General features: G+C 34.8%; 1 protein-coding gene across 1 annotated transcript in view; it reads left to right on the forward strand.

The window, feature by feature from the left end:
• Positions 1-4,706: 4,706 nt before the first annotated feature.
• LOC129233388 (uncharacterized) overlaps positions 4,707-24,803 on the forward strand; it is a 51,871-nt gene continuing 31,774 nt past the window's right edge. The window contains exons 1-2 of the mRNA XM_054867422.1: positions 4,707-4,851; positions 23,573-23,668. Coding sequence (XP_054723397.1) covers positions 4,715-4,851; positions 23,573-23,668 — 233 coding nt within the window. The 5' untranslated portion in view covers positions 4,707-4,714. The remainder of the gene's footprint in view (positions 4,852-23,572; positions 23,669-24,803) is intronic.

Genomic DNA, 24,803 nt, shown 5'->3' on the forward strand with positions numbered 1-24,803 from the left:
TTTCTGAACTATATCTGCAGGGCAATTTTGAAGATGCTTAAAAAGAGCATCGGCAGGACTGTTCACACGTTAAATTAGCTGAAATCTCAACATCAGACACTTTATCCACAGCACCATAGCCCGTAACTCAGTCTTGATACATTCAAATGCTTATGGTGTCAGACAGTTAAAGTAAAATACTTCCTCTTCCGAATTCAAGCTCTCTATGGGTATTTTATTGAACATTCTTTCAGCAATCTCCAAGGGCATGCAATTTACCACGAAAAAAATCCTTAGAAAAAGTCTTCTTAAGTAGAAAAATGTGTAATTACACTTTTTAGTTTTGAATTGAGGCATTCCACCCTATTATTAGTTTGGTTGAAAAATGTATCATTCTGAAAATGAAAAATTTGTCCATTCTTCAACAAAATTACTTCAATTCTTGTCAAAATATTCAACAACATGCAGAGGAGCTATTTCCCTCAGTTTATTTAATTGATCATATTCCAGGAGTGTTTTAGTGTAACACATTTTTTGAAGGATTGACTATATTAACATGATCATTCAGTGACAATCCCATTTTTCCCACAGAGATTTCTCGATTGATTTAATGTGTGGAAAAGATCTATCTTTAACTTGACATCATCTCTCTCTCCAGCATATCTTTATCAGTCATTACGACTTTGATGTGCTTCCAACTTGGATTCAATTCTTGAAACGTTTGAAGGAACCACCAATAGATTTCATTTCCTTCTGGTTGTAAGAACATCTAATGCCAAGACAACAGATTCCAAGTTGCCATCCTCTGCCATCAAAATAAATATTGGCATTCTCAGATCAACCAATTTATGTGTGCAATCCGCAAATAAGATATCAGAATAAGCCAAAAAACTTTTCTTCATTTTGTCGTCCTGGACAAAAATAGCTTGCAAGTTTTTTTCAGAATAAGTCAGAATTCTGTCAGAACAATAGAGTCAGAGTTAGTTGTTAGTTCTGTCAACTGATTTTTCCTTAAGTGAAAGTTTCTGCAGCGAACTTCTATTATTTTGCTATATATTCGCCATGTCATTGTCCCAGTAGCAGAAACTTTCTAGCCTCTCTGCAACATTATTTTAGGCAGTTGGAAATAATCTGCTGTCTTATTTTTCTGGGTGGTAACCTTTACCCCTCTCTTGTCTAACATCACCTTGTTTAAGGCAAAAATAAAAATTTGAAAATATATTGAATATTTTGCATTTATTTCTTTAAAATATTTTATTGAAATCATATATTATTTTCAGTAAAGTTAAGAGTAAGTTCAGTAAAGAGAGCATTTCAAATGCTCTCAAGACTTAAATGAAACTATGCATGCCTCTTAACAGTAAGCAAGACAGTAACAAATAGTAACAGCAACATGACAGATTACTTCAAACAAGTATACAACTATACGGGGCATATGAATTTTTTTACATAAAACATGGTAAACAATGTGCATTATTAATTATTTTAGTGACAACACGTGATGATAACTTTCTATCCATAAGTTTAGAAGAAAAGATCTTATAGTAGTAAGAACTTCGGAACATCAGGATTGGAGCAGCTTTCAAAAATTTTCAATTTTTTGCTTAACCAGATGGAGGCCCATTAAAGAGTATAAAAACTCTTTTATCAATTTCATAATTATTTCCATCATTACTTATCATTCATATTGCTAATTTTATCAATGACAGAGCCCCAACTCTCACAACCAGCTTTGGAGACGGGGATTGAAAGAGTGTGTACGAAAAATTTTATGAATGTGGGTAATTTTCAATCCGCAGCCTTTTCATATAACATTTCCATTTCATAAACAACTCCTTCAGATCTTTCTTCTTCTTACAAATTTACAGCCCATTTGATAATTTGCTGGTTTTCAAACCAGAGTCAAGATCTTCCAGTTTTGAAATATATTTAAATTCTTCAATCAAAAGAACAAATTTTTCTTTTGTGAAGTTTTTATCTACCTGAGTTTCTCTAATGGAAGTACAATTTTTTGAATAAATTTAAGTGCTCAAAATTAAAGAGAAATTTTGCTTTTTCTATTGTATTGGTGCATCCACTAGATTTTACTGAAAAGAAATTATCTTCAATTTTACTTAAAGCTGAATTTATATATTTGATTAAAGTTTTGAGAGATGCTACAGGTACGGGGGATTTTGGAGTGTTATGTTATATGATATTATCCTTTTTTAGGGACCTTAAATGGTTAGCTGAAATCAGTACATCAGGTAAATGAATGCCTTGAAATGTACATTCATAAAAGGTAAACAAATCGGCGAGAAAAGTCAGTTGCCAGATAAGTTTGTGTATGATAGTTTTTTTAAGCGGCTAGCTACAGCACGCTTTTTAAAGCGGGTCACATCCTCTTAATTAAAAACTACTTTAGTTAAATCCCTCGAAATCGCTTGATTCAACATCAGAATAGAAGAGTGAGTTTCCAATTCTGCATCATTTTCACGCGATTCTTCGTCATCTGAAATGGTTTCGACAATCTCTGGCACATTTTCGCAAAAGATTTCTGCTTGTGAAAAAGCTCCTTTTATAGTGTTAGGCGACACTTCTTTCCAAGCAAGCAATACCCATTTCACCACTTCTTCATATGATGCTCGCTTAAGGTTGCCTGCTTTTGTGTACGAAGCATTTGTGGCCATCCAAATTTCCCACTGCTTCTGTACGTGGCATTTAAAGCTGCGGTTGTCGGTTAAATCCAGGGGCTGTAGAAGCTTAGTTGATCTACCTGGAATAACGGCAAGAGAAGCAGATGCCTGTTTTGCGTGCTCTTTTCCCGAATTCAACAAATGAGGGTGCATCGAGTCAAAAATAAGGAGGCCCCTGGGTTCAAAAAAACATCCCTTTAGTTTCTGCCACACTTCCGTTATCCAGCGCAACATTACATATTCACACATCCAGCCTTTTTCGTTGCACTGGATAACCACTTCCTTCGGGAAATTTTCCTTCGGAATCGTCTTCCACTTGAAAATTGTCCGTGGTTTTAGCTTCTCCCCATCTGCTGAAAAGGCGAGGACACACGTAAATGAGGACTTTTCATGTCCTGCAGTCGCGATTGCGACAGATTTCCCCCCTGTTTTGCTGACTGTCCGGTTGGGAGGACAGTCAAACGTCAAGGGAACCTCGTCCATGTTAATTTCTTGTGAAGCTGTCAGCTTTTTATCAGCAATCGTACAATGTACAAAGTGCAGAAATGACTTTTTTTTTGCCTCCCAGTCATTAGGCAAACTCTGTCCAACAGTCGTTTTTCGCCGCACTGATAATTTTTTTCAGTGCATAATACAATAGCACCAGTTTGGGTTGCCGTTGAAATTATGTATGTCCATATCAGTGGCCATCCTTCTCACTTGAATACGAATATGTACTTTGGAGAGAGGGGATCCTTTTTCCCTTTGCTCCAAAATCCACTTTTCGAGGCGATCTTCCAAAACATGCCACCGGGCGATTCCGCCTCTTCTAGTCCGTTTAGTTTTCGGCATCTCTTTGAGCTCCGCCTTTTCTGATCGCCAACAGCGGATGCATCGCTCATTAACTGCAAATTGGCCTCCTGCAGCACGATTTCCAACACTCTCTGCCTTTTCAATGACCTGATGCTTAAAGGCTGCAGTATAGCTCATATGACGCTTAAGAGCCATGAGAGAAATTCAAAAATATCGAACAAAAGATAAGAAAATGCTAGTATAAAATAGACTTGCAGCTTTTCAATACTGAATCAATGAGAAAGGAATGCCGTTTCACCTTTCCCCCACTGGTTTGACCAGGGAGCAGAGGTGGAAGAGTTTATTTTTAAAACCCCCGAAAAAAAGGAGTTGGGTAGCCATGCAAGGCAGTGTAGTTTTCAGATGGGACCTGGTGCCACCTTTTGTCAACAATGTGAAATATACTGAAATTCGAATAACTGATTTTTATTTTTTGAATGCAAATTAAATTTTTTAGAACATCATAAACGTTGCATTTCACTTTTTTTCGGTTTCAAACACATAAACGCCATGGCGTTTCTGCCATAGAATATGGTAGTTGATTAGTAGTAGGAGGCATGAAGGACACATTAAATGTCAGCTAGAAAGGGGAAGGGTGCGCTGCACTCAATTGGGGTTGATTTAATTGGTGCCACTTGCTACCTTTAGTGCTTGAGTTTAGGATTGTAAAAGTAAATTAATGAAACTCTCAAACATTTCGTTCTTATTTAAAAATGGCATCAAATGTACTCAAAAAAAAAAAAAAAAATAAATAAATAATCCACATTAAAAATGTAGTGTACTGCATATCTTCTTTTTTAAGTGTTCAATTCTGCTATACATACCAGGGGGGGGAGGGGGGAGAAATCTACACACATTTATTAGTTGCCCCATTTTGAGGGAGAAAAAATAATCATCTTTTGTCATAACCCCTACATCCACACCTTATGTGTGCAGAAAGAAATTTCTTTGGGCAATATCCAGCACTATTTTTTGCTTGATCTGGAAAGGTTCAAGTTTTTTTCACTTCTGGATCCTTAGAGGGGGAAAAAAATATATATACCAGCCAGATAATTCATCTGAACCTACTTGCTCTATGCATATAAGTAGCAATCGGCAATTGAAAAATGTTCTAATGTTGCATTACTTATATTGTCACATTATTAAGAAGTTTATTTCTTGATTTTTGTGTTCCTAAAGTTTTTTTGAACTTTCCCCCCCAATAGATCTCCGAAAAGAAAACAAAACGTATGAAGGTTCATGATACAGGTTGGCCAAATAAGGATGATAAGCGTTTTTGTCACTTTTGTAATGACAGCTACTTGGACCATGGTGTTAGAGAAGATTTTATGATTGAATCTCTTGGGGCTATGTATCATCACTGCAGGTAAGAATTTTCAAAAACAAAGTCATTGTAAGCATCATAACCACCCCTATAATATTTCATTTACAGCCTGAATTAAATCCATTTTTTTTTTACTGTTTTGTCTTGGCATACATTCATAACAAGTGAATCAAATCTGTTTCAGAGTTAGTTGTTAGTTCTGTCAACTGATTTTTTCCTAAGTGAAAGTTTCTGCAGCAAACTTCTATTATTTTATGATATATTTGCCATGTCAGCGTCCCAGTAGCAGAAACTTTCTAGCCTGTCTGCAACATTATTTTAAGCCTTTGAAAATAATCTGCTGTCTTATTTTTATTATTGGTTTTATTTGACAAAGTTTTTTATAAAATACACAAGTTCCTTATGCATCATTTTATCAAATATTTGTTTAAGGCAAAAATAAAAATTTGAAAATATATTGAATATTTTGCATTCATTTCTTTAAAATATTTTATTGAAATCATATATTATTTTCAGTAAAGTTGAGCATTTCAAATGCTCTCGACTTAAATGAAACTATGCATGTCTCTTAACAGTAAACAGCAAGACAGTAAAAAATAGTAACAGTAACATGACAGATTACTTCAAACAAGTATACAATTATACCAGGCATATGAATTTTTTTACATAAAACATGGTAAACAATGTGCATTATTAATAATTTTAGTGACAACACATGATGATAACTTTCTATCCGTAAGTTTAGAAGAAAAGATTTTATAGTAGTAAAAACTTCGGAACATCAGGATTGGAGCAGCTTTCAAAAATTTTCCAGTTTTTGCTTAACCAGATGGAGGCCCATTAAAGAGTATAAAAACTTTTTTATCAATTTCATAATTATTTCCATCATTACTTATCATTCTCATATTGCTAATTTTATCAATGACAGAGCCCCAACTCTCACAACCAGCTTTGGAGACGGGGATTGAAAGAGTGTGTACGAAAAATTTTATGAATGTGGGTAATTTTCAATCAAGATCATTCGCAGCCTTTTCATATAACACTAGCTGCGTGCCCGGCGTTGCATGGGCTACGTAAAAAACGAAAGAGATGTCAGAGTGATGCAAAAACATCAATTGGACATCAGTTTCTAAAGCGCTAAGGAGTAAATAAATACGCGTAATGCAAGGTTTGCAAAACACCAGTAGAGCATATTTTTGACAAAAATCTCTTTAAAGTTAATCATAGTTATCAATAATGCAAGTTATGCGTATTTTCAATTCGCACAAAAGGTAAAAATACATGCATTATCAATTATAATCTGTGCTCACTTTAAACTGAATTAAATCTGATAGACTATATCTGAAACATTTGTATGTACAATTACGATCAGCTTTTTACATAAAATGACACATACTTTTTGGTTGCTTACGTGAAACTAAAGCACCAAGATTTAATAAATACCAATTAGCATTAATTTAATACCAAATCATCAGATTCGAATTAAGCTTTAGTTAAAATCCTTAAAAACAATATTTTTGTTCAACTCTGTTTCACTTAAAGAAATTCAAACAATCATAATTTAACATGTTCTTTTAACGATACAAACTGTATTTCAAAAATAGAAACAGTAAGGAAAAAGATAGTTATTACAATTCGAAAACTCACCCATGTGACGGCAAAAAGTCCAACAAAATAAACATAATTAGTCGCACATCCTAAATGTACCAAAATATGAGGTCGGTGAATAATAAACTTACACTACAATCAATAAACATAGCTAAAGAAACAACTTTCATATGCTAAGAGTTAAGAACGTTGAATGTAAGAAATAAAAAAAGGACAGACGATAAAATAAAGGCTATGTCCGAATAGGGCAACCAATTTTAAACTAATTTAAAATGAAATTCTAGATGGAAACGTTGTTTTATGATTTGGACAGCAGCCAAAAAATCTCTTTTAAAACAATTATTAGAATTTTACTTGCTCGCGCATATGCAAAATGGCAACAGGAAAGAAATAAAAATTCCTGAATAACGTTATGTTAATTAATGTTTTAATTAATATCTCTGCTAATTAAAGTCGCACAATTACGAGATTGGTCCTATTGTTTTCTTTGGAAAATTTCGAATTGATCGGTATCTCGTTTGACTCCCGATTCGCAGTGGTTCTAGAGAAGATAGATCTTCAGACAGACAGACGCGAACAGATTTTAATATTATAGTGGATTTCCATTTCATAAACAACTCCTTCAGATCTTTCTTCTTCTTCTTACAAATTTACAGCCCATTTGATAATTTGCTGGTGTTCAAACCAGAGTCAAGATCTTCCAGTCCATCACAAATTTTTCTTTTGTGAAGTTTTTATCTATCTGAGTTTCTCTAGTGGAAGTACAATTTTTTGAATAAATTTAAGTGCTCAAAATTAAAGAGAAATTTTGCTTTTTCTATTGTATTGGTGCATCCACTAGATTTTACTAAAAAGAAATTATCTTCAATTTTACTTAACGCTGAATTTATATATTTGATTTAAGTTTTGAGAGATGCTACAGGTACGGGGGATTTTGGAGTGTTATGTTATATGATATTATCCTTTTTTAGGGATCTTAAATGGTTAGCTGAAATAGGTACATCAGGTAAATGAATGCCTTGAAACGTACATTCGCTAAGCATCTCACAACTTGTAACTGTATTTTTGAGAAGGTTTGACAGAAGACTTATATATGTTGAAAAAATGTTTCACAGGATTTTATATTGCACAGAAGATTTAAATTATATTGTAAAATATTAAGAGCCGATTTAAGTAATTGGATATTTTCAAAGTATTGCCACAGCAAAAGATTTCTGGACCGCACACTCTTTGAAGTAACAGCTGATAAATTGTAGAGGTCAGCTACAAGTAGGACATTAAAAATATTTTGTTTCCTCTTGAGCTTATCACGCAGCTAAATATTTCTGGAATGTTTATCACATGTAGAAACAAACATTTTGTAATCACTCAGAAATGTTTTAAGAACAGTGTCTGAGTGTGAGACAAATTTTTTCATTTTGAATAGCTTTGGTTTATAAAAAGCATCACTAAAATCTTCTGCTTAATTGCATAATACTTCATATTTCCTTTCTGCATAAAATTCTTTTAGTGTCTTTTTTATTGACTAAAATACAATATCTTGGTCTTTTACATGATGGATCGAAGATTAGGTTGCTGCAATTGCCTAGACCTATAATTTTACCTCCATTGGTCCAGGGTTCTTGTACTAAGGCAACACCTAACCTTCCGTTTGTCAATTCTTTATTGAGTAAGGCAAAAGCTGATTGACTATGGTGCAGGTTAATTTGTTCAATTTTAATTGTACAATCCATAATTGTAGAGAAGCGAAAAACAGCAACGAGGTTAACACACCGATGGAGTAGAACCTTTAGACCGACTACCCTTTAATGTGCTATCAGATTCAGTGAAATCAAGAAGCTCACAGTTAGCAAGCCACAGGATTCGCCAGAAACTGATTTTGTGGAATTGTCCACAGATTTCAATAAACTTGACTCTCTTACCTTTGAGGAAGCGCCAGGCATCTCCCTTGTGTCCATGGTCACCGTGGTATCTTGTGTGACTGTGGTCTCCATTGGAATTTCCCCCGAGGTTTTATCAGCTTTTTTTTTAATATTTTTACAAGGCCTTTTCCAAAGGACCCTGCATATAGTTCCATGTTCTTCTTCTTGATGAAACCTACAGATTCTTTTCATCGATCTCAAAGATCCAACTTGCATAAGATCTTTCAACAACAAATCGATTCAGACCGCGCCACTCTTCTGTTCACAAACCAGGGTTCAGTGTTTGGAGGCAGAGCAGCATCCGTTCAACGTTGTTGGTGAGTGACTCTGGTCTGATATCATCAATGGCCTCATCGATTTCATTATGTATGAGGTCTATATCTGCCATTTTGATTCTCCTCTGTGGGTGGTCGGTTTTTACCACCGCCATTTTAATACTGGGCACAGCTTGACTGTAGGCCCTTGGAACTGAGTCCGTTTGCTCGTCCAGTGGTTGATGATGTTTTGCGCAATGATTGATTGTCGTCTTATCTGCTATCAAACCAACTGGCAAATCATTTTGTACAATAAAAATTTGTAACTTCTTGCTTCAATATAATGTGAACGTGAGGCGTTCCTTGCTAATTCCTTCGAGTGATTTTTCACTCCCATACTTGCTCTACTGATGTATATTTCTGTAATAAAGCTTTCATGTAGTACATTTGATGCATTTAGTTTGTATGTCAAGTAAGCAGAGGCTGCACAATGAATTGCACTTACTTTGCTATGTTTTTCCTTTTAGCAGCACTTCATTCATGTTTTTAATATGTCTCGGTACATTTCAAGTATATTTCAGTATTCTATTTCAGATGTCAAAAGGATAACATATTTTTATGTCTAAAGCCTTCCCCTTCATATTTATGATTTTATGTCTTACCCTTGGTAAGACACATCCAACATTATTGTTTCTTTCATAAATAAACTCTTGTCAATTTCAACAATCGTATATTTTTAAATTCGATATTCATAAAAAGGGAACATTTTTCTTTCTGTTGAAGTCCGAGGCCCTAAACTATGTCCGTTAATATGTCGCATACACTTCAGGTGCCTTTCGGTATTGTATTTCAGATGTTGAAAGAATGATAGCACATTTTTATCTCTAAAGTCTTCCACTTCATGTTTATGATGTTATGTCTTACTTTTGGTACCTACAACATTGTTTCTTTCATAAATAGGCTCTCAGCAGTTCCAACAATTGTACGTTTTTAAATTCAATTTCATAAAAAGGGAACATTTTTCTGTTGAAGTTAAAGACCATAAACTAACCTAACTAATATCCACATTGTTCTTAAGGAATTTTGCGACAGCAGTGCTGAAACTACTAAAATTATTGTTGACAGCAGCATTGACTAAGCTTTTTCCTACTGTCAAAACTTGTTTTCAACCCTGTTGACTTATATCTTGCCTCAATACAGGCTGTAACTGCAACTACTGTCTCAATGTTGATTTGTCCAAAATATTTTTCAGGCGTTTTGAACATATTATCATTAGAAAGCTTGGGGAACTATAGAGTTTCCTTGGTGGTGTTTGTTATTGTCATAGCAAAACAAACATCTACACTAGCTGGTTTTGCGTTCATACATTTCCTTCAAAATAAATCAAAGCCCACTAAGTTTAGGGTTAAGAATATTCCTTAGACGCTCAAAAATCTTTTTGAAGGTCTAAACTCTATAATCGTCAGTAGCTCCCAATCGGGGGGACACTGATTTTGGTGTTGACTTCTTGAGCAGTGATTGCTGCTTTAATTATTTCCCAATTAAGATCGTGATAAATTCCATAGCTTCTTGATTTCATTCCATGGCAAACATTCATGGAGTGGCAGTAAAGCTTTGAACAAAACCAATATCTACGTCACCAGTCTCTATATTCAAGACAAGTTTGCTGTATTGCAACTTTACATCCGTGTAAATTACAGTTAGAACAAATAGTCATAATTGGTACTTGAAATACTAAAATTTCTCATACAGTTATGACATGAACATTGATCTGAATTGGGGAAATGATTTACATTTAATTCTTTCTTCTTGTCTTTTATTTTTCAGTTACATCTAATGCAGTTGATATAGACTTTTAAAAAATTTTACTGGCCAGTTTTTGCTTTTGTGTTCCTTTGCACAGTGAAAACATGCCAAAACATTATTTTACTTTTCTCTATCGCACAGTAGTTATAAGCCAAGCACTTGAAGCACCTATTATTAATAATTACAAAATCATCAACATCGCATATATTCCAAGCAAGCTTCAATCTGCCGTGTTTTAAAATACATTTGAAGGTGCCGGGAGTTGCTTAAATAGCAAAATGTTAAGTGAAGTTAAGGTATTTTAAAACAAAGCTAAAACAAGTTTCTTCCCATTTATTTTTTGAAGCAACAATATGAGGGTTTCGCTTTATACACTAAGTTCTTCATTTTTTATTTCATCGTTAACATTTTTTATAACTACTGTTGGATTTTTTAAGTTTGAAGTGAATGTAGGGTAATTCTGGTGATTTCACCTGAACTTAAGCCTGTAATTGCTTTGTGTCACTTTCTGAATGCCATTTAGCTAGTATTTTTATATCTCTGATATTCTACATGTTGAGGAAACCTAATTTTCTTTCTATAAGATCAATTTTTAACTTCATCCACTTTTTAATCACTTTGGTGGAAGCAATTAAACTGCAGTTGGCGGATTTGTGTTTTGATAATTCACAGATGGTGGGGTGACACTTGCAAAAGATGGTTTCTTCATTGCAAAAACTTATTCAAGCTTTCCTTACAAGCTTCACAACCCAGTAGCAGAAAGTTTTGAAGCTGTCTGCGACAAGCTTTTAGAACTTCAAAATCTGTCTGCAAAATTTGCGCGTAATTTCAATAAATAAATCACACGTTAAACAAGCATTTTTTAAAGAATTTTATTTGAAACATGGTAAGCATGATGCATTGGTATTAATTTTGTTAACTACTTTGGACACGACAAATCGTTTCATCAATTCATTTCTTGTGGGATTTTTGAAATGGGAAGGATAAGTTGTCCCATACATCGATAATAAAACAGCTTTTAAAAATTTTCTGGTGCCTTTGAACCCAGAAGGAGGACCATTTAATTGCACAAAAACCCTCTTATCATTTGTGCCAACTTCTTCATCAGTCCCATCTTTTGAGCGTAACCTATGCTTCCCAACAACATCAATTACTGACCCCCAAGTTTCACACACTGCCTCAGATACTGGCATTGAAATAACAAAAACAACTAATTTTAGAAAAGTAGGGATTTTTTCTTTGAGTTCATGGTATGCAATTTTAAACAGGTGTTTAAAGTCTGGTGCATCACCCTCCACAACAACTCTATGTATTAAATGAATCATACATTCGCTGAAGATCTGAAACTCGAACCACAGAGTTTTTCTCAGGTCTGCAGAAGACTCCACGAAAGGAAAGATATTTAAAATGTCATTAAAACTCTCTTCCGTGAGTCCCCTGTTAATTTGAGCATCATTTATACTGACATTTGATTTTGGATAAACCAAAAAGTCATAGTTAAATAAATGACTGCTCTTTTCAATAATTGAAAAAAAGGTGGGTTTACCATCCGATTCCACGCTGCGGAAATATAAACTACATTGTTCATTCAATGATTTTACATACCTTGATAGGTGTGCGAAATTAGCTCCAAGTTCATTACTCCCATCATTTTTATGTTGCGACCTGAATATCTTGGAGCTAATAGGTTTCTCAAAAAGTGGAACTCCATGGTATGTGCTAGACAACCCACTATTTAATGGAGGAAACATTTCCAATGCTGTTTTTAAATTTGTAAATAGTGGCAGAGGTAGTTTAGATAACGCATCTGAAATCTGAATGGCTTGTTGACCTCCTTCATTTTCGGATGCTGCAATTGCAAGTTCATCAAAATATGTCTCCATAATGTTGAGAGAGGATGTGAGACTTTTTACGTGCATAGTATATTCCCATGGCAACAGATCAGTCTCTTGAACTTTTTTGGATGTGTTTCCAAGAGCAGAGCAAATATCTGAAAGTGCAAGAATGTTCACCATTGTCAACTTATTCATTAATCTGTCTCTTAATGTAAAACCATCAGGGTCATGTTCACATGCAGATATCAACACTCGATAATCTGCTAAAAATGCCCGAAAAACTGTTTCGCAATGGGCCGAAAACTTCATTGTCTCAAAAACTTGGGGTCTGTAAAAAAAATCTGGGAACTGTTCGGAACATTTCAAAAGAGCTTCAAAGCTTTTTCCCGATGAAAAATTCTTCATTGCGTCATGCACTAAAGTAAATGCATCTATTACTAATTTGGGAGCATCAGCATGCTTCTTAATTAGTTCGATTTTGTGCATGGGGTCCCACGAAACTAAAACGTTTTTCACAAGCTTATTCTCAAGATGCTTTCCAACATCTTGTATGATGTATTGTCCATCCACTGCAAGACCTACGAGATGGTTACGGATATAAGGCAAGTCCAAGCCAAATTTTTCTACCGTTTGTAAAATTTGCTTTGCTAAGCCACTTCCTGTTAAATCAGTTGCTGGACTGTGCTCAAGATAGATGGATTGGAACAATTGTTTGCTATTTATGTCAAAAATTGGTAGTCTTAATCCAATTATATGGCGACTTCTGCGATTAGCAGTCATTTTGTCTGCCACTATGCCGAATGGCAAATCGTTGGAAATAATAAAATTGCAAATTTCTTTAGACAAAATTTGATATGTATGTGATAAAAAATTTCGTGCAAACTCTTTAGAATGATTTTTTAGTCCAACTTCTCCTCCACAGTTGTGAAATTCAGCAATAATTGTTTCGTAATCTCTGCATGAAGACTCTAATTTATAGCTGAGATATGCTGCAGTCGCACAGTTTATTGCTGCCAGTTTACCATTCTCATAATCTTGCTCTTCCTGCAAATTTTGTCTGTCGAGACAGTTTAGGTTTTCAAGGTGTGTTGAGGTCTTTGTGTGTCGTATTAAATCAAATTTTAAATGTCGAAAAGCAAGTGGCATATTTTCCTTTTCACCAGTAAAGTCATCTCCTTTACTGTAATCGTAGGAGATGGTTGACTGACACACTTGGCATCTAATTCCATCTTGGCATCTTTCAAACTTTCCTGCCCATTTCATAAGACCTGCCACTGATCTTTGAGACTTCAGCAGAATTTCAATTTCCTCTTCTGTCAAAGTTGAGTCACTTATAGAGGAGACTGATGCGACTGATGGTTGACTTTGCTGTTTGGGCATTTTCTTGAAGTCCTCAAAGTCTTTAGAAAGGTCTGTAAGAAATTTTAAAAAAAGTTTTAAAAAGAGTCCATTTTGTAAAAATGACAATACTATTGTTAAATTATTATTTAAAAATTTCCCTTATAAATATATATATATTAACCAAGGAACCAAGATTCTATGGAAAAGAACCATTTGGCACAGTTTGTAGTCTAAGGAAGCAGTCTCCAAACTATAGCTCAGTCACAAGCATCTAAATTCAGACTAGATTTAAGATGCATATATCAGCTAAGACATCAGATTTTTTAAATTTAAATAAAATATTTGAAATTTAAATTTGATATTAACAAATTAAACTGTTTTAGTTAAATGTCTATATCAGATTATTAAATTTTTATGTATACTCATTTGGACCAAAACGGACCCTTCACAAAATTCTAATAAACAAGAGCAGATCTTTCACAAATTGTTTATTGAAAGAGCGAATCTGAAAGCAAAATAACGCATTTTCCCTTTTGCAATTAAAAAAAAGTAAGAAATCAGCACCCTCCTGATGCTCCAGCAAGCCATAAATGATTACTACTGCCAAATAAAAAAAAGCTTGTTTGTTTCACAGAAAGAAATTAACAAGCTAAAAATAAGTTTGATAATTTTATTTGTTTTATCACAGCTAATTAGCAGCGCCTGCGCCGTGGCGTTATTGTAAACTTTTCTGAAAAGGCGTTGGTAAGCACTTTTCTCCCTGCTCATGATATGGACTTTAGAACTGCGATAGGATAGTTAGTGTGGGGGGAGGGGGGGGGCGGAAAAAGATCGCTTCAGATCCAAATCGGTTTACAAACTTCAAAATTATTGCCTACTGTCTGGCGTTAAACCTTTATTATGACTTGATTAGAAAATATTCTCATCATTTTAGGAGCTTGTCAATATTTGTGTTTTTACGGGTTTATGGGTCCGCGGCGGATGCGGTGCGATGTTAACATGTTTTGGGAGAAAATTAAATAGGTTTGATTTTTCGATGCTAAGAAGGATGATCAACTTTAAATAAATCTCTTTTCATTTGTATTAAAGTCACAGAATTTATAAGTTTCAAACGAAAATCTGTGATTTTTTTAAGAATGTCTTGGGTCAAAAAGTTAAATGCTGAACCCTTGTCTGATTTTTTTTGTTACAATTATTTTAAATACTGTACAGAAATATTTGTAGTATAATGCAACATTTTGTAGAATGGTAGATAAATATTAGTATTTGAGAGAGCAAGTACCCCCCCCCCCCCCGCCAAATACTAGAAAAACACCCCAGAATGATATTCTCAACATAGAAGAGGAAGACACTCAACTGTACGTTTAAATGACGCAGTTTGTGCCATCGCTAAATTCTAAAATTTCATTTTATCAAATTTTTTTTTTTTTGCGCATTTTTTTTTTTTTTTTCCACAAAATTAATTCATTTTTCACAAAATTATTTGATTTTTCACAAAAAACGGAGTTACAGACCCCTGTTAAATGTCGGGTCAATTTAGGATTCAGGATGTTTTCCGAAAAGAATCGTTGCTGCATGCTATTTTTCAGTAAAGTGTAAATTCTGCACAAATATTGTAGAGAAGAATTTTTTCACCCTATTCCCATGTTACTGACGGCTAAACGATCCGATATTTCGTTCCCGAAGTTTTGATTGAAATCGCGAAAAATCGTGAACAGAAAATAATAAATGCGCCCCGCGCGAGCTCGAATTTTCACACTGCAGGGAGTTTTTGTTGGCCTAGCGCCCCTTATATAATAATTAACGAATTCATCTCACCACTTATCCCACCATAATATCAGTCACTTGCCTAATCATTGAGAAATTTTCAACGATGTTTTTCTTTCTTCCAATGCGGACGCCTGATGACGTATCTCGCACGTGCAGTCGCCGATCTATGACATCACGACCTTCACGTAATCGGTGATGCATCGTAACAGATCGGCACGTGCCTGATGCTCATTGGCCAGGTGCTATGCTGGAGTGTATCAGGTGATTTGGCGTCCGCATGCAAATGAGTTCACTTACGATAAAAGGAAATGTTTCGAGTAGAAAGGAGACTTCTTCGGTGTTTTCTCTCTGGCAGGTTGACTTGAGCTTTCGTTTGCTTTTATGCATCGATGCGGGTTCTTTTTAATAAATAGATAATAGATTGATATAGCTCAGCTCTAGTTCGCGTTGTTTCAAATGTTTTTAATTTTATTTAACTAACTTTACTAAATGACCAAATAAATTTGGTTTTTATTTTTAAGTTGTCTTCAACTACTTTTAATCATGCATTTCTAGTCATACAGTTAATTGGGTTATTGCATTTATAAGTTATTAGTCTTGAGCATTCTCTTGCTCATTAAAAGGTTATGGGCAACCTGGACTCTGTTTTCGATAGCCTATATTTTCAGTAGGACTGGAGATGGAAATGATGTTTTTGACGTCTGTGATAATTTTCGATGGGGGGGGGGCCGTATAGAAGATTTTTTTTTCGACAAGAGCATACTGATGATAAATATTAGATTATTTGTGCTCATTGATATTGTCTTCCGACTTTCTGTCGAAATAATGGCGAATCCCCAGATAACTATTGAGAAATTAAATGGCACAAATTATGTGTCATGGGCAGCAGATATGAAATTTGTCCTGATGGAGAAAAACGCCTGGGACATTGTAACTGGTAAGGAAACAGTGCCAGTAGTCTCTAAAGATTCAGGATTTACTGAGAGAGACGTTCGTGAGTTTTTGGCCAGAGAACGAGCGGCATTATCTTTAATATATTTGTTTATAGACAGCGAATTCAAAAGAATAATAGAGCGTTGTGAGTCGCCAGAAAAATCATGGGAATGTCTAAAAGCACACTTTTATCCTGATAACAGGTGTGTGCATATGAGAACTTTTACTGAGTTAACAAACTGTCGAATTGAGCAAGGCGAATCCATTAATCTCTTCGCATCAAGAATTCGTCGAATTTATGACAGGATAAAGGGAATCGACAAGAATTTTTCGGAGTCATACTTAAATTTTCAAGTTTTGAGATATCTTCCATCGGAATATGACAGCATTTGCCAATCAATTTTGAGAAAGAAACCCGAGGATTTTTCTTTTGATGCGATAGTACAGGACTTAATTTCTGAAGAGAGCAGATTAAAGCTGAAGGACGAGGATAATATTAGCGCCAACTACGTTGCTCCAAAAGAAAAAAGATCGTGTTATAATTGCGGGCGTACAGGCCACATCCGCAAAGATTGTAGTTTTCCAGAGAGGAACCGCGGAGGAAGTCCATCCACAAGCTCCAAGAAGTCAAGTTATGGCCAGAAGAGGTCAAGAGGAAGAAACAGGAACCAGTATACCAGAAGAGGCAGCTCCTCATCGCCGAAAAAGTGTGAGTACTCTTCCAAAACATTTTTTATTTCGGAAGCGAACTTTAACGAGATAGACTGTAATCCTTCATCATGGGCATTTGATTCGGCGGCCAGCCATCACTTTGCAAATAATAAGAACTTTTTCCATAAATATGAACCTGTAAATGATCGAAAGATGGCCGTAGCAGTCCAAAATCATGTTTTTCCAATTGAGGGGGTTGGAGAGATAAAGTTAAAGTTCGGTCCTAAGACCATTAATTTAGTAAATGTGATGTATTCGCCGCATTTGCGAAGAAATTTACTGTCTGGTCCCAGATTTGACCAAGCGGGAGCATGTTTTAAAGGGGGAAAAGGTTTGGTAACTGTATCAGATAATGGCGAAATAATTTTTAAAGCTAAACTATCTAATGGCATTTATTTTGTTAACCCAAAGGTAATTTCAGAAAATGTACATAAAAATGTTAATTATGAAGCTAGTAGTACTGAAAGCTTAGAATTATGGCACAAAAGATTTGCTCATGTAAATGTCAATAATATAAAGAAAACTGCTGAATATAAATGTACTAGGGGTCTACCAGTTTTTAAAAATGATAAAGTAAATTGTGAAGATTGTAAATTAGGAAAGTTCAGACGCGTATCTTTCAAACCAATGGACGAAATTAGATCAAAGAAACCTTTAGAATTAATTTATAGTGACATTTGGGGGCCATCGAGTATTGAAGGTAGAAGAGGTGAACGATACTTTCTTTCAGTTGTTGACGATTATTCCCGTAGAATGTCATTGTACCCATTGAAAAATAAAAATCAGGCAGCAGAAATTCTCATTAATCATATTAAAAGGGCAGAGAGATTTCTGGGAACAAAGCTGAAAGCAATAAGAACTGACAATGGAGGGGAATTTTCAAATACAATTTTACGTAAATTTTGTCAAAATGAAGGCATTAAACATGAATTCACTAATAGTTATACCCCTGAGCAAAACGGGGCGGCTGAAGTATTTAACAGAACTGTGGCAGATGGTACTAGGGTAATTTTAGAAGAGAGTGGTATAGGTAAAAACTTTTGGCCTGAAGCCATGTTGTATTTCACGTACACCTGGAACCGCGTGTGTCATAGAAATCAAAGACTAACTCCTTTTGAGCTATATGGGGGAAAATCACCCTCAATCAGACATTTGAAACCATTTGGATGCGTAGCCTACGTTGGTGTACCGAAGCAACGTCGGCAAAAGCTTGATCTTAAAGCCCAAAAAGGGATTTTAATTGGGTATGCATTTCGGACAAAAGGGTATCGAATCTGGATTCCAAAAAATGATAAAATTATAGAGACCATAAATGTCAGATTTAATGAGGGAAAATTTTTCAAAGACGAATTTGAGTCTAAACGCAGTGGAGTCGTGATGGGCACCATAGAATGGTTAAATGTACCAAAATCAGATGAAGATGAAATTCCTGATGAGGAAATTTTAAAAATTCCCGAACTACCACCAGTTCATTCAGAAACGGAAGAATCAGATAGGGGGGAAACTGAATCATCAGATGATGAAAGTGATAAATGTTTAAAATTAGCAAAATGGGAAAGAAAAGTCGTACCAAGACCCGATGGGTCTCGTAACGATATCTATTATTTTGAAAAAGGAAGCAACAAACGATTGAGATCAATTTATGATGTAAAGAAATATTGCAGAAAAAATAATATTGTTTATCAGCCAGATATATTTTGCTTTAAAGGTAAAAATACTACTGAAGGAGAGATTGATAACTCTGTAAACAGCAACGTAATTAATGAATTTTCTCAAGCATGACTAGGACATCAAATCATTATTCCTAACACTTACAAACAAGCCCTTAAATCGCGAGAAAAAGACAATTGGATAAGTTCAATGCGGGAAGAATTAAAAGTGATGCAAGATCGCAAAGTGTGGAATCTTGTCGAATTACCGCATGATTCTACTCCAATTGGTTCTCGCTGGGTTTTTACAGTCAAAAGAAATGAAAATGGGGAAATTTTGAGATACAAAAGTCGCCTAGTAGCTTTAGGAAGTTCTCAATTGAAATATGAGAGTTATGATCTTACGTACTCGCCAGTTGTAAATTTCAGCATTATAAGATTTTTCTTTTCTCTTTTGGTGGTAAAATTAAACTGGGTAAACATCCAATGTGATGTGAAAAATGCTTACCTTTATGCACCTATTTCAGAACCAATTTATATGAAACAACCACCTGGTTTTGTAGAAAAGGGGATGGAAAATTTATATTGTAAACTAAATAAAGCAATTTACGGACTCCACGAAAGTGGACGATTGTGGTTTTACGAAATAGAAGAAAAATTGATTTCAATAGGTTTTTGTAAATTTGAATGGTGTAACTGTGTCTATATTTATAAATCTTCTGTAATTTTACTTTTGTATGTAGATGACATTGTTTTATTTGGAAAGAGTCAAAATGATATACAAACTGTTTTAGAAATGTTACAAAAATACTTTGATTTAAAAATTTTAGGTAAAACTAAAAAATTACTAGGCGTGGAATTTGAGGAGGATTTGAATTGTGTTTCATTAAGTCAAATTGGCTATATTGAAGAAATTTATGAACGTTTTGAGAAATTCAATATCCCTATCTCCTCATTGCCGATAAGTAAAGGTATTATATACACTAAACTAGATTGTCCAAATAACGAGCAAGATGTACAAGATATGTCAAAAATACCGTACAGGAATTTGTTAGGTTGTCTTTCGTTTCTAGCAAACAGAACAAGACCAGACATTAGTTACGCTACAAACATTTTTAGCCAATTCCAAAATAACCCCGGTATAAAGCATTGGGATGGTTTATTAAAATTATTAGGCTATGTTTCTAAAACTAGAAATTACAAACTTAAATTACAATGCAATGAAATTCAAGTTGTAACATATTCTGATGCAGATTTCGCCTCTAACAGAGACGATAGAACTTCACTCGGAGGTCAGATTGTTTTCATTAACAAATCGCCGATTTCATGGCGAACATTTAAACAAAAGTGCATTAGTTTATCAACGATGGAATCAGAGTTTATTGCAATGACAGAGGCCGGCAAAGAACTTCTTTGGTTTGATAGAATCATTGATGAATGTGTTAATAAGGGGGTAATTAATAAGGAGCACAAAATTAAATCTGTGTTAAAAGTTGATAATCAAGCTACAATAGATTTTGTGAGATCACCGATCGAAAATTATAGGACAAAACATATTGATGTAAAGCTTTTTTATATACGCGATTTAATTTATAAAGATATATTTGATGTTGAATTTGTTAGAAGTAAAAATAACATGTCTGATGTATTTACTAAGCCTTTGTCTCGATCTGAACTAATAAAGTTCAATGAAAATGTTTTTGTAATGTAATTGCTTTTGTGATATTTTTAGTAATTTAATTTTTTTGAAAATGTAGTAATGTGGGAAAAGTAAACTATTTTAACTATCGGGAACGGGTTAAAGTTATAAATATATATATTTTTTGCGTTTTACAGTTTATATTTGTACTGTTCAAATGTGTTTATACCAAGTATTTGTATACTCGCCAAGGTTTTTCAATTTTTGCAGATTGAATGTGTTTATATGACATTGGACTGATTTTTTTTCGAACTTGTTACTGACTTGGAAAATGGAACAGTTTGAACGGACTGGAATCGGATTGAGTGATATTTTGTTATAAAAGAATTTGCTTGTTGTTGTATTTAACTAATCTACTAATCATGTTTATATTCAAAATCTTTTTGTAAAACTAGAGCTGGTATTGAGATTTGTTAGGAAATGAATTATCTTAAAATGTATAAGAAAATAATGTTCATAAGATGGTGAGAGGGGGGGCATTGTTGGCCTAGCGCCCCTTATATAATAATTAACGAATTCATCTCACCACTTATCCCACCATAATATCAGTCACTTGCCTAATCATTGAGAAATTTTCAACGATGTTTTTCTTTCTTCCAATGCGGACGCCTGATGACGTATCTCGCACGTGCAGTCGCCGATCTATGACATCACGACCTTCACGTAATCGGTGATGCATCGTAACAGATCGGCACGTGCCTGATGCTCATTGGCCAGGTGCTATGCTGGAGTGTATCAGGTGATTTGGCGTCCGCATGCAAATGAGTTCACTTACGATAAAAGGAAATGTTTCGAGTAGAAAGGAGACTTCTTCGGTGTTTTCTCTCTGGCAGGTTGACTTGAGCTTTCGTTTGCTTTTATGCATCGATGCGGGTTCTTTTTAATAAATAGATAATAGATTGATATAGCTCAGCTCTAGTTCGCGTTGTTTCAAATGTTTTTAATTTTATTTAACTAACTTTACTAAATGACCAAATAAATTTGGTTTTTATTTTTAAGTTGTCTTCAACTATTTTTAATCATGCATTTCTAGTCATACAGTTAATTGGGTTATTGCATTTATAAGTTATTAGTCTTGAGCATTCTCTTGCTCATTAGTTTTCCCCAACCATCTACCGCGGTAGGCGTGTTCCAGTTCCTTCTCGGTCGTCCCCCCCCCCTCCCCTCCGCGCAAGTTCGGGTGCGGAGGTGCGCAGATGTGCATTGCCGAAGATTAAAGGTTGTGTAACTTTTGCCTATCGTTTTGCACAATAAGTTTATTGCACTTAAGTAGTGTAAAAACACCTATTTTCGCAAAAATGAAGAATTCGGCGATTTCGCGCAATTTGTATGAACAGAGCCAAAAATAGGAACGAAAAAAAATGCTTCTTGAGACTGAGTTCTCACGATAACGACGGATTTATGAAATTTTCAGTCTCACGAAAATTGGTGCTTATACATTTGGTAAATTTAAGCATTATTGTAACTCAGATTTACTGAATACCAAAAGAAAAACCGAAAAAAGAAACCAACAATTATTCGACACTTACTTTGCAAAGCTTGTAGGACATCAGATATAGTGCCGTCTTCATTTCTAGCTCGCTTTACAGGACGATCATCAGGATGATCTTCTGAGCTGTTTTCTGCAGGATCTTGATTTTCGTTATCGTCATTTTCAACACATTCTCTGCTGGGCTCATTTACCCCACTTTCATCCTGTTCGAGCTGTCTTTTCTTGTTCAGTTCCACGTTTTGAAACATGTCTTTAAGCCCTTTTGCAGCCCATATTTGATTAAATTTAACATTTTGATTTGGGTGGCGTCTTTGAAAATGCGTGCTCAAATTTTTTTTTACTAGCTCGCATTCGCAAACCCCACACAAAACTTTTTCGCGCGACGCCATTTTCAGAAGAAAAAAAAATTCCCAGTGAAAGCGAGACTAATCTACCGTGCGGCAAACGCTGACCCTCTGGCTGCACGTTCTACATTCCCATAAGCATCTGCTGACCACTGAAAAACTGGTTTCTTAGCAAATGTGTCACCTAAAACCACCTCAAGCTGTGAACGAGCACGTGCGTCATTGTATAACTTGAAGCCTTTGCTCTCCTATTCTTTTCTGAGCGTAGTGACGAAGGGGGGTGTGCGAAAGAGTACGTTGTTCGGCAGCCCCCGAGAAAAACGGCTGTCCCTCTGCGTTTCTAAAAAAAAAATTTCCCCGCGGCATATTTCTGCGGACAAGGTAGAAGAGGCGCGGAAAGGGAAGCCTGCGTACTTACTGCAAGGAGGGGGGAAGGAATGTCCGCAAGTTGCAGAATTTTCCCTGCGGCATCCTGCTGACAAGGTAGAAAGGAGCTTATGCCTGCGTCCTTATCGCTAGAAAAAAATTCTGAAAATTGCGGACAACTTTTATAACTATTTTTGTTTTAGCGCAGAACAAAACTGTCCGCAATAGACCGACGTTGGCGGCGACATTGTCGCCGTGTCGCGGTGTTTCTGCCACTGGGCGTCACAATAATTATAAGACTTATTACGTTCAAAATTCATAGTAATGGAAAGTTTTATCCCACTCACTGCATTCTTGGCTTTATCTCAAAACTGTTGATTCTGGTTTGTAGTATTGCACTTTGAATGAATCCCGTTTTCCATTTTAGAACAACACTTTTTAATAAAACGTCGCGTCACTCAAGTCAATTTTGGCATTTTCTTTCTGCTAAATGCCCAAAAGTTCTAAGAGAGCTACACTTTAGGATTTCAAAACTAAATTATAACATTCTAAGCAGAATAATAACTTTGTGTCAAAACACATCTAAAGACATTCCAAATTTTGAAAATAAATGAAAGTTTTGCAGCACAACAAATTCAATTCAAACACAGCAATTGTTTTCTTCTTTGAACCTCGATTCAAGCTTTTTCTTAAAGTAAACATGATTTCTAACATGATTTGTGTAAATATTTTTATTTATTTTTTTATTCGTAGAAAAATAAATATTTTGAAGCAAATTCATTAAAAAAAGTTAGCAGTCCGAGGGTTAATCTATTTTTTTACTGTATTAAAATGCTTTTCTGTTTTTCACAAAAGATTTTTTTTCTGGTTTGTCATATTTCAGTATTTAATTATTACCTATCTGATCACATACAACAACTTTTAGGCAACTATGGCTAACCTTATGCAAGAATTTCTCTCCTCTTTTTTGACAAATTTATTTCATGACATTTTAACAACCACACTGATGCAATATTGTATTTTGTCGTTTTAGTTCTCCCCATCTTCAAGCAGTAAAAAGATTTTTAAAAGAAAACAAAAGAAAAGAGAAGTTTGAGAAATATGTGTATTCCAGTGAGGATTTAAACAGGTATTGTAAATTGTTTCGCTACTCATGTTAGTGTTTTCCATCTATTTCTACTTGGACTCATATTTTTGGGGAGATTGTGCAATAAAAAATGTCTTTTTATTCTTTCTTTGTAATAGTTTTTTTTTATTTCCAATGCAGCAATACAGACATTATCTTTATACCATGTTTCTGATAGTAAAAGGTTTAAATATGATGCAAGTTTAAATGTCGCTTTCTAATGAAAGTAAAATATAGTTTACTTCAAAATCCCGGTTTCTTTCCTTTAAACTGTAGTTTATCTTATCTAATTATAGGGCAAAATAACAGCAGAGATTTTCATGATTTTTTTTTGAGAACATTTTCAAATTAATTTTTTCCCCTTCATAAAAATTTTTAGTCCTTTTTTTTTCCTGAATTTTTTTTATTTTTATGTGTACCTATTGTCATTAAAAATGAATATATTTTCAGAACAAAACATTATACAATTCATGCCACTTCACTTCTCCCACCTTGTTTTACAGGTGTTTACAGTACAGGTGTTTTACAGTAAGAGTAAGATTCTAGAAATTAAACCTCAGTGTATAGGTTTTTGACTCAGAGAAGAAAATCCCTTCTCTCTCTACATACTGAGGTGACAAAGGTCATAGAATATCTCCTAATGTCTTGTCGAACCTGCTTTTGCCCAGTGAATTCTAGAGGCTTGATGTGCTACAGACTTGTCAAGTTGTTGGAAGTCACCCTGTAAAAATACTGTAGCAATCTGCCTTTATTCTGCATGCATCCACAATTCCATGGTGCAGGACCTCTCAGCTATTGACAAGGATTATTAGAGGAACTCAGGATAATAATGCGGAGCTGCGACCTTTTTGCATTGGAAATTTTTAACAATTGCTGTTCTTATCAAAAGGAGACTTTTGGAATTATTGAAGATTTTATGGTACTGTTTGTGAGGGAACAGTTGAGAATACGTTTTGTGCATATTTTAACTGAGTAAAAAGTTGAAATTCTTTGTTTGAACAATCTTAAATTCTTCTCTAACAGCGTCCACTAGCTACTTATAATCTCTTAGAATGGGTAGGATAGTAAAATAAAATTTCGTAAAACGGAAAGAAACTCACTTTTCTCTTTTTTGTTGTAAAATGTTTAGACAATGCAT

The sequence above is a fragment of the Uloborus diversus genome, unplaced genomic scaffold (genome assembly GCF_026930045.1).
Source record: "Uloborus diversus isolate 005 unplaced genomic scaffold, Udiv.v.3.1 scaffold_369, whole genome shotgun sequence".
Lineage (NCBI taxonomy): Eukaryota > Metazoa > Arthropoda > Arachnida > Araneae > Uloboridae > Uloborus > Uloborus diversus.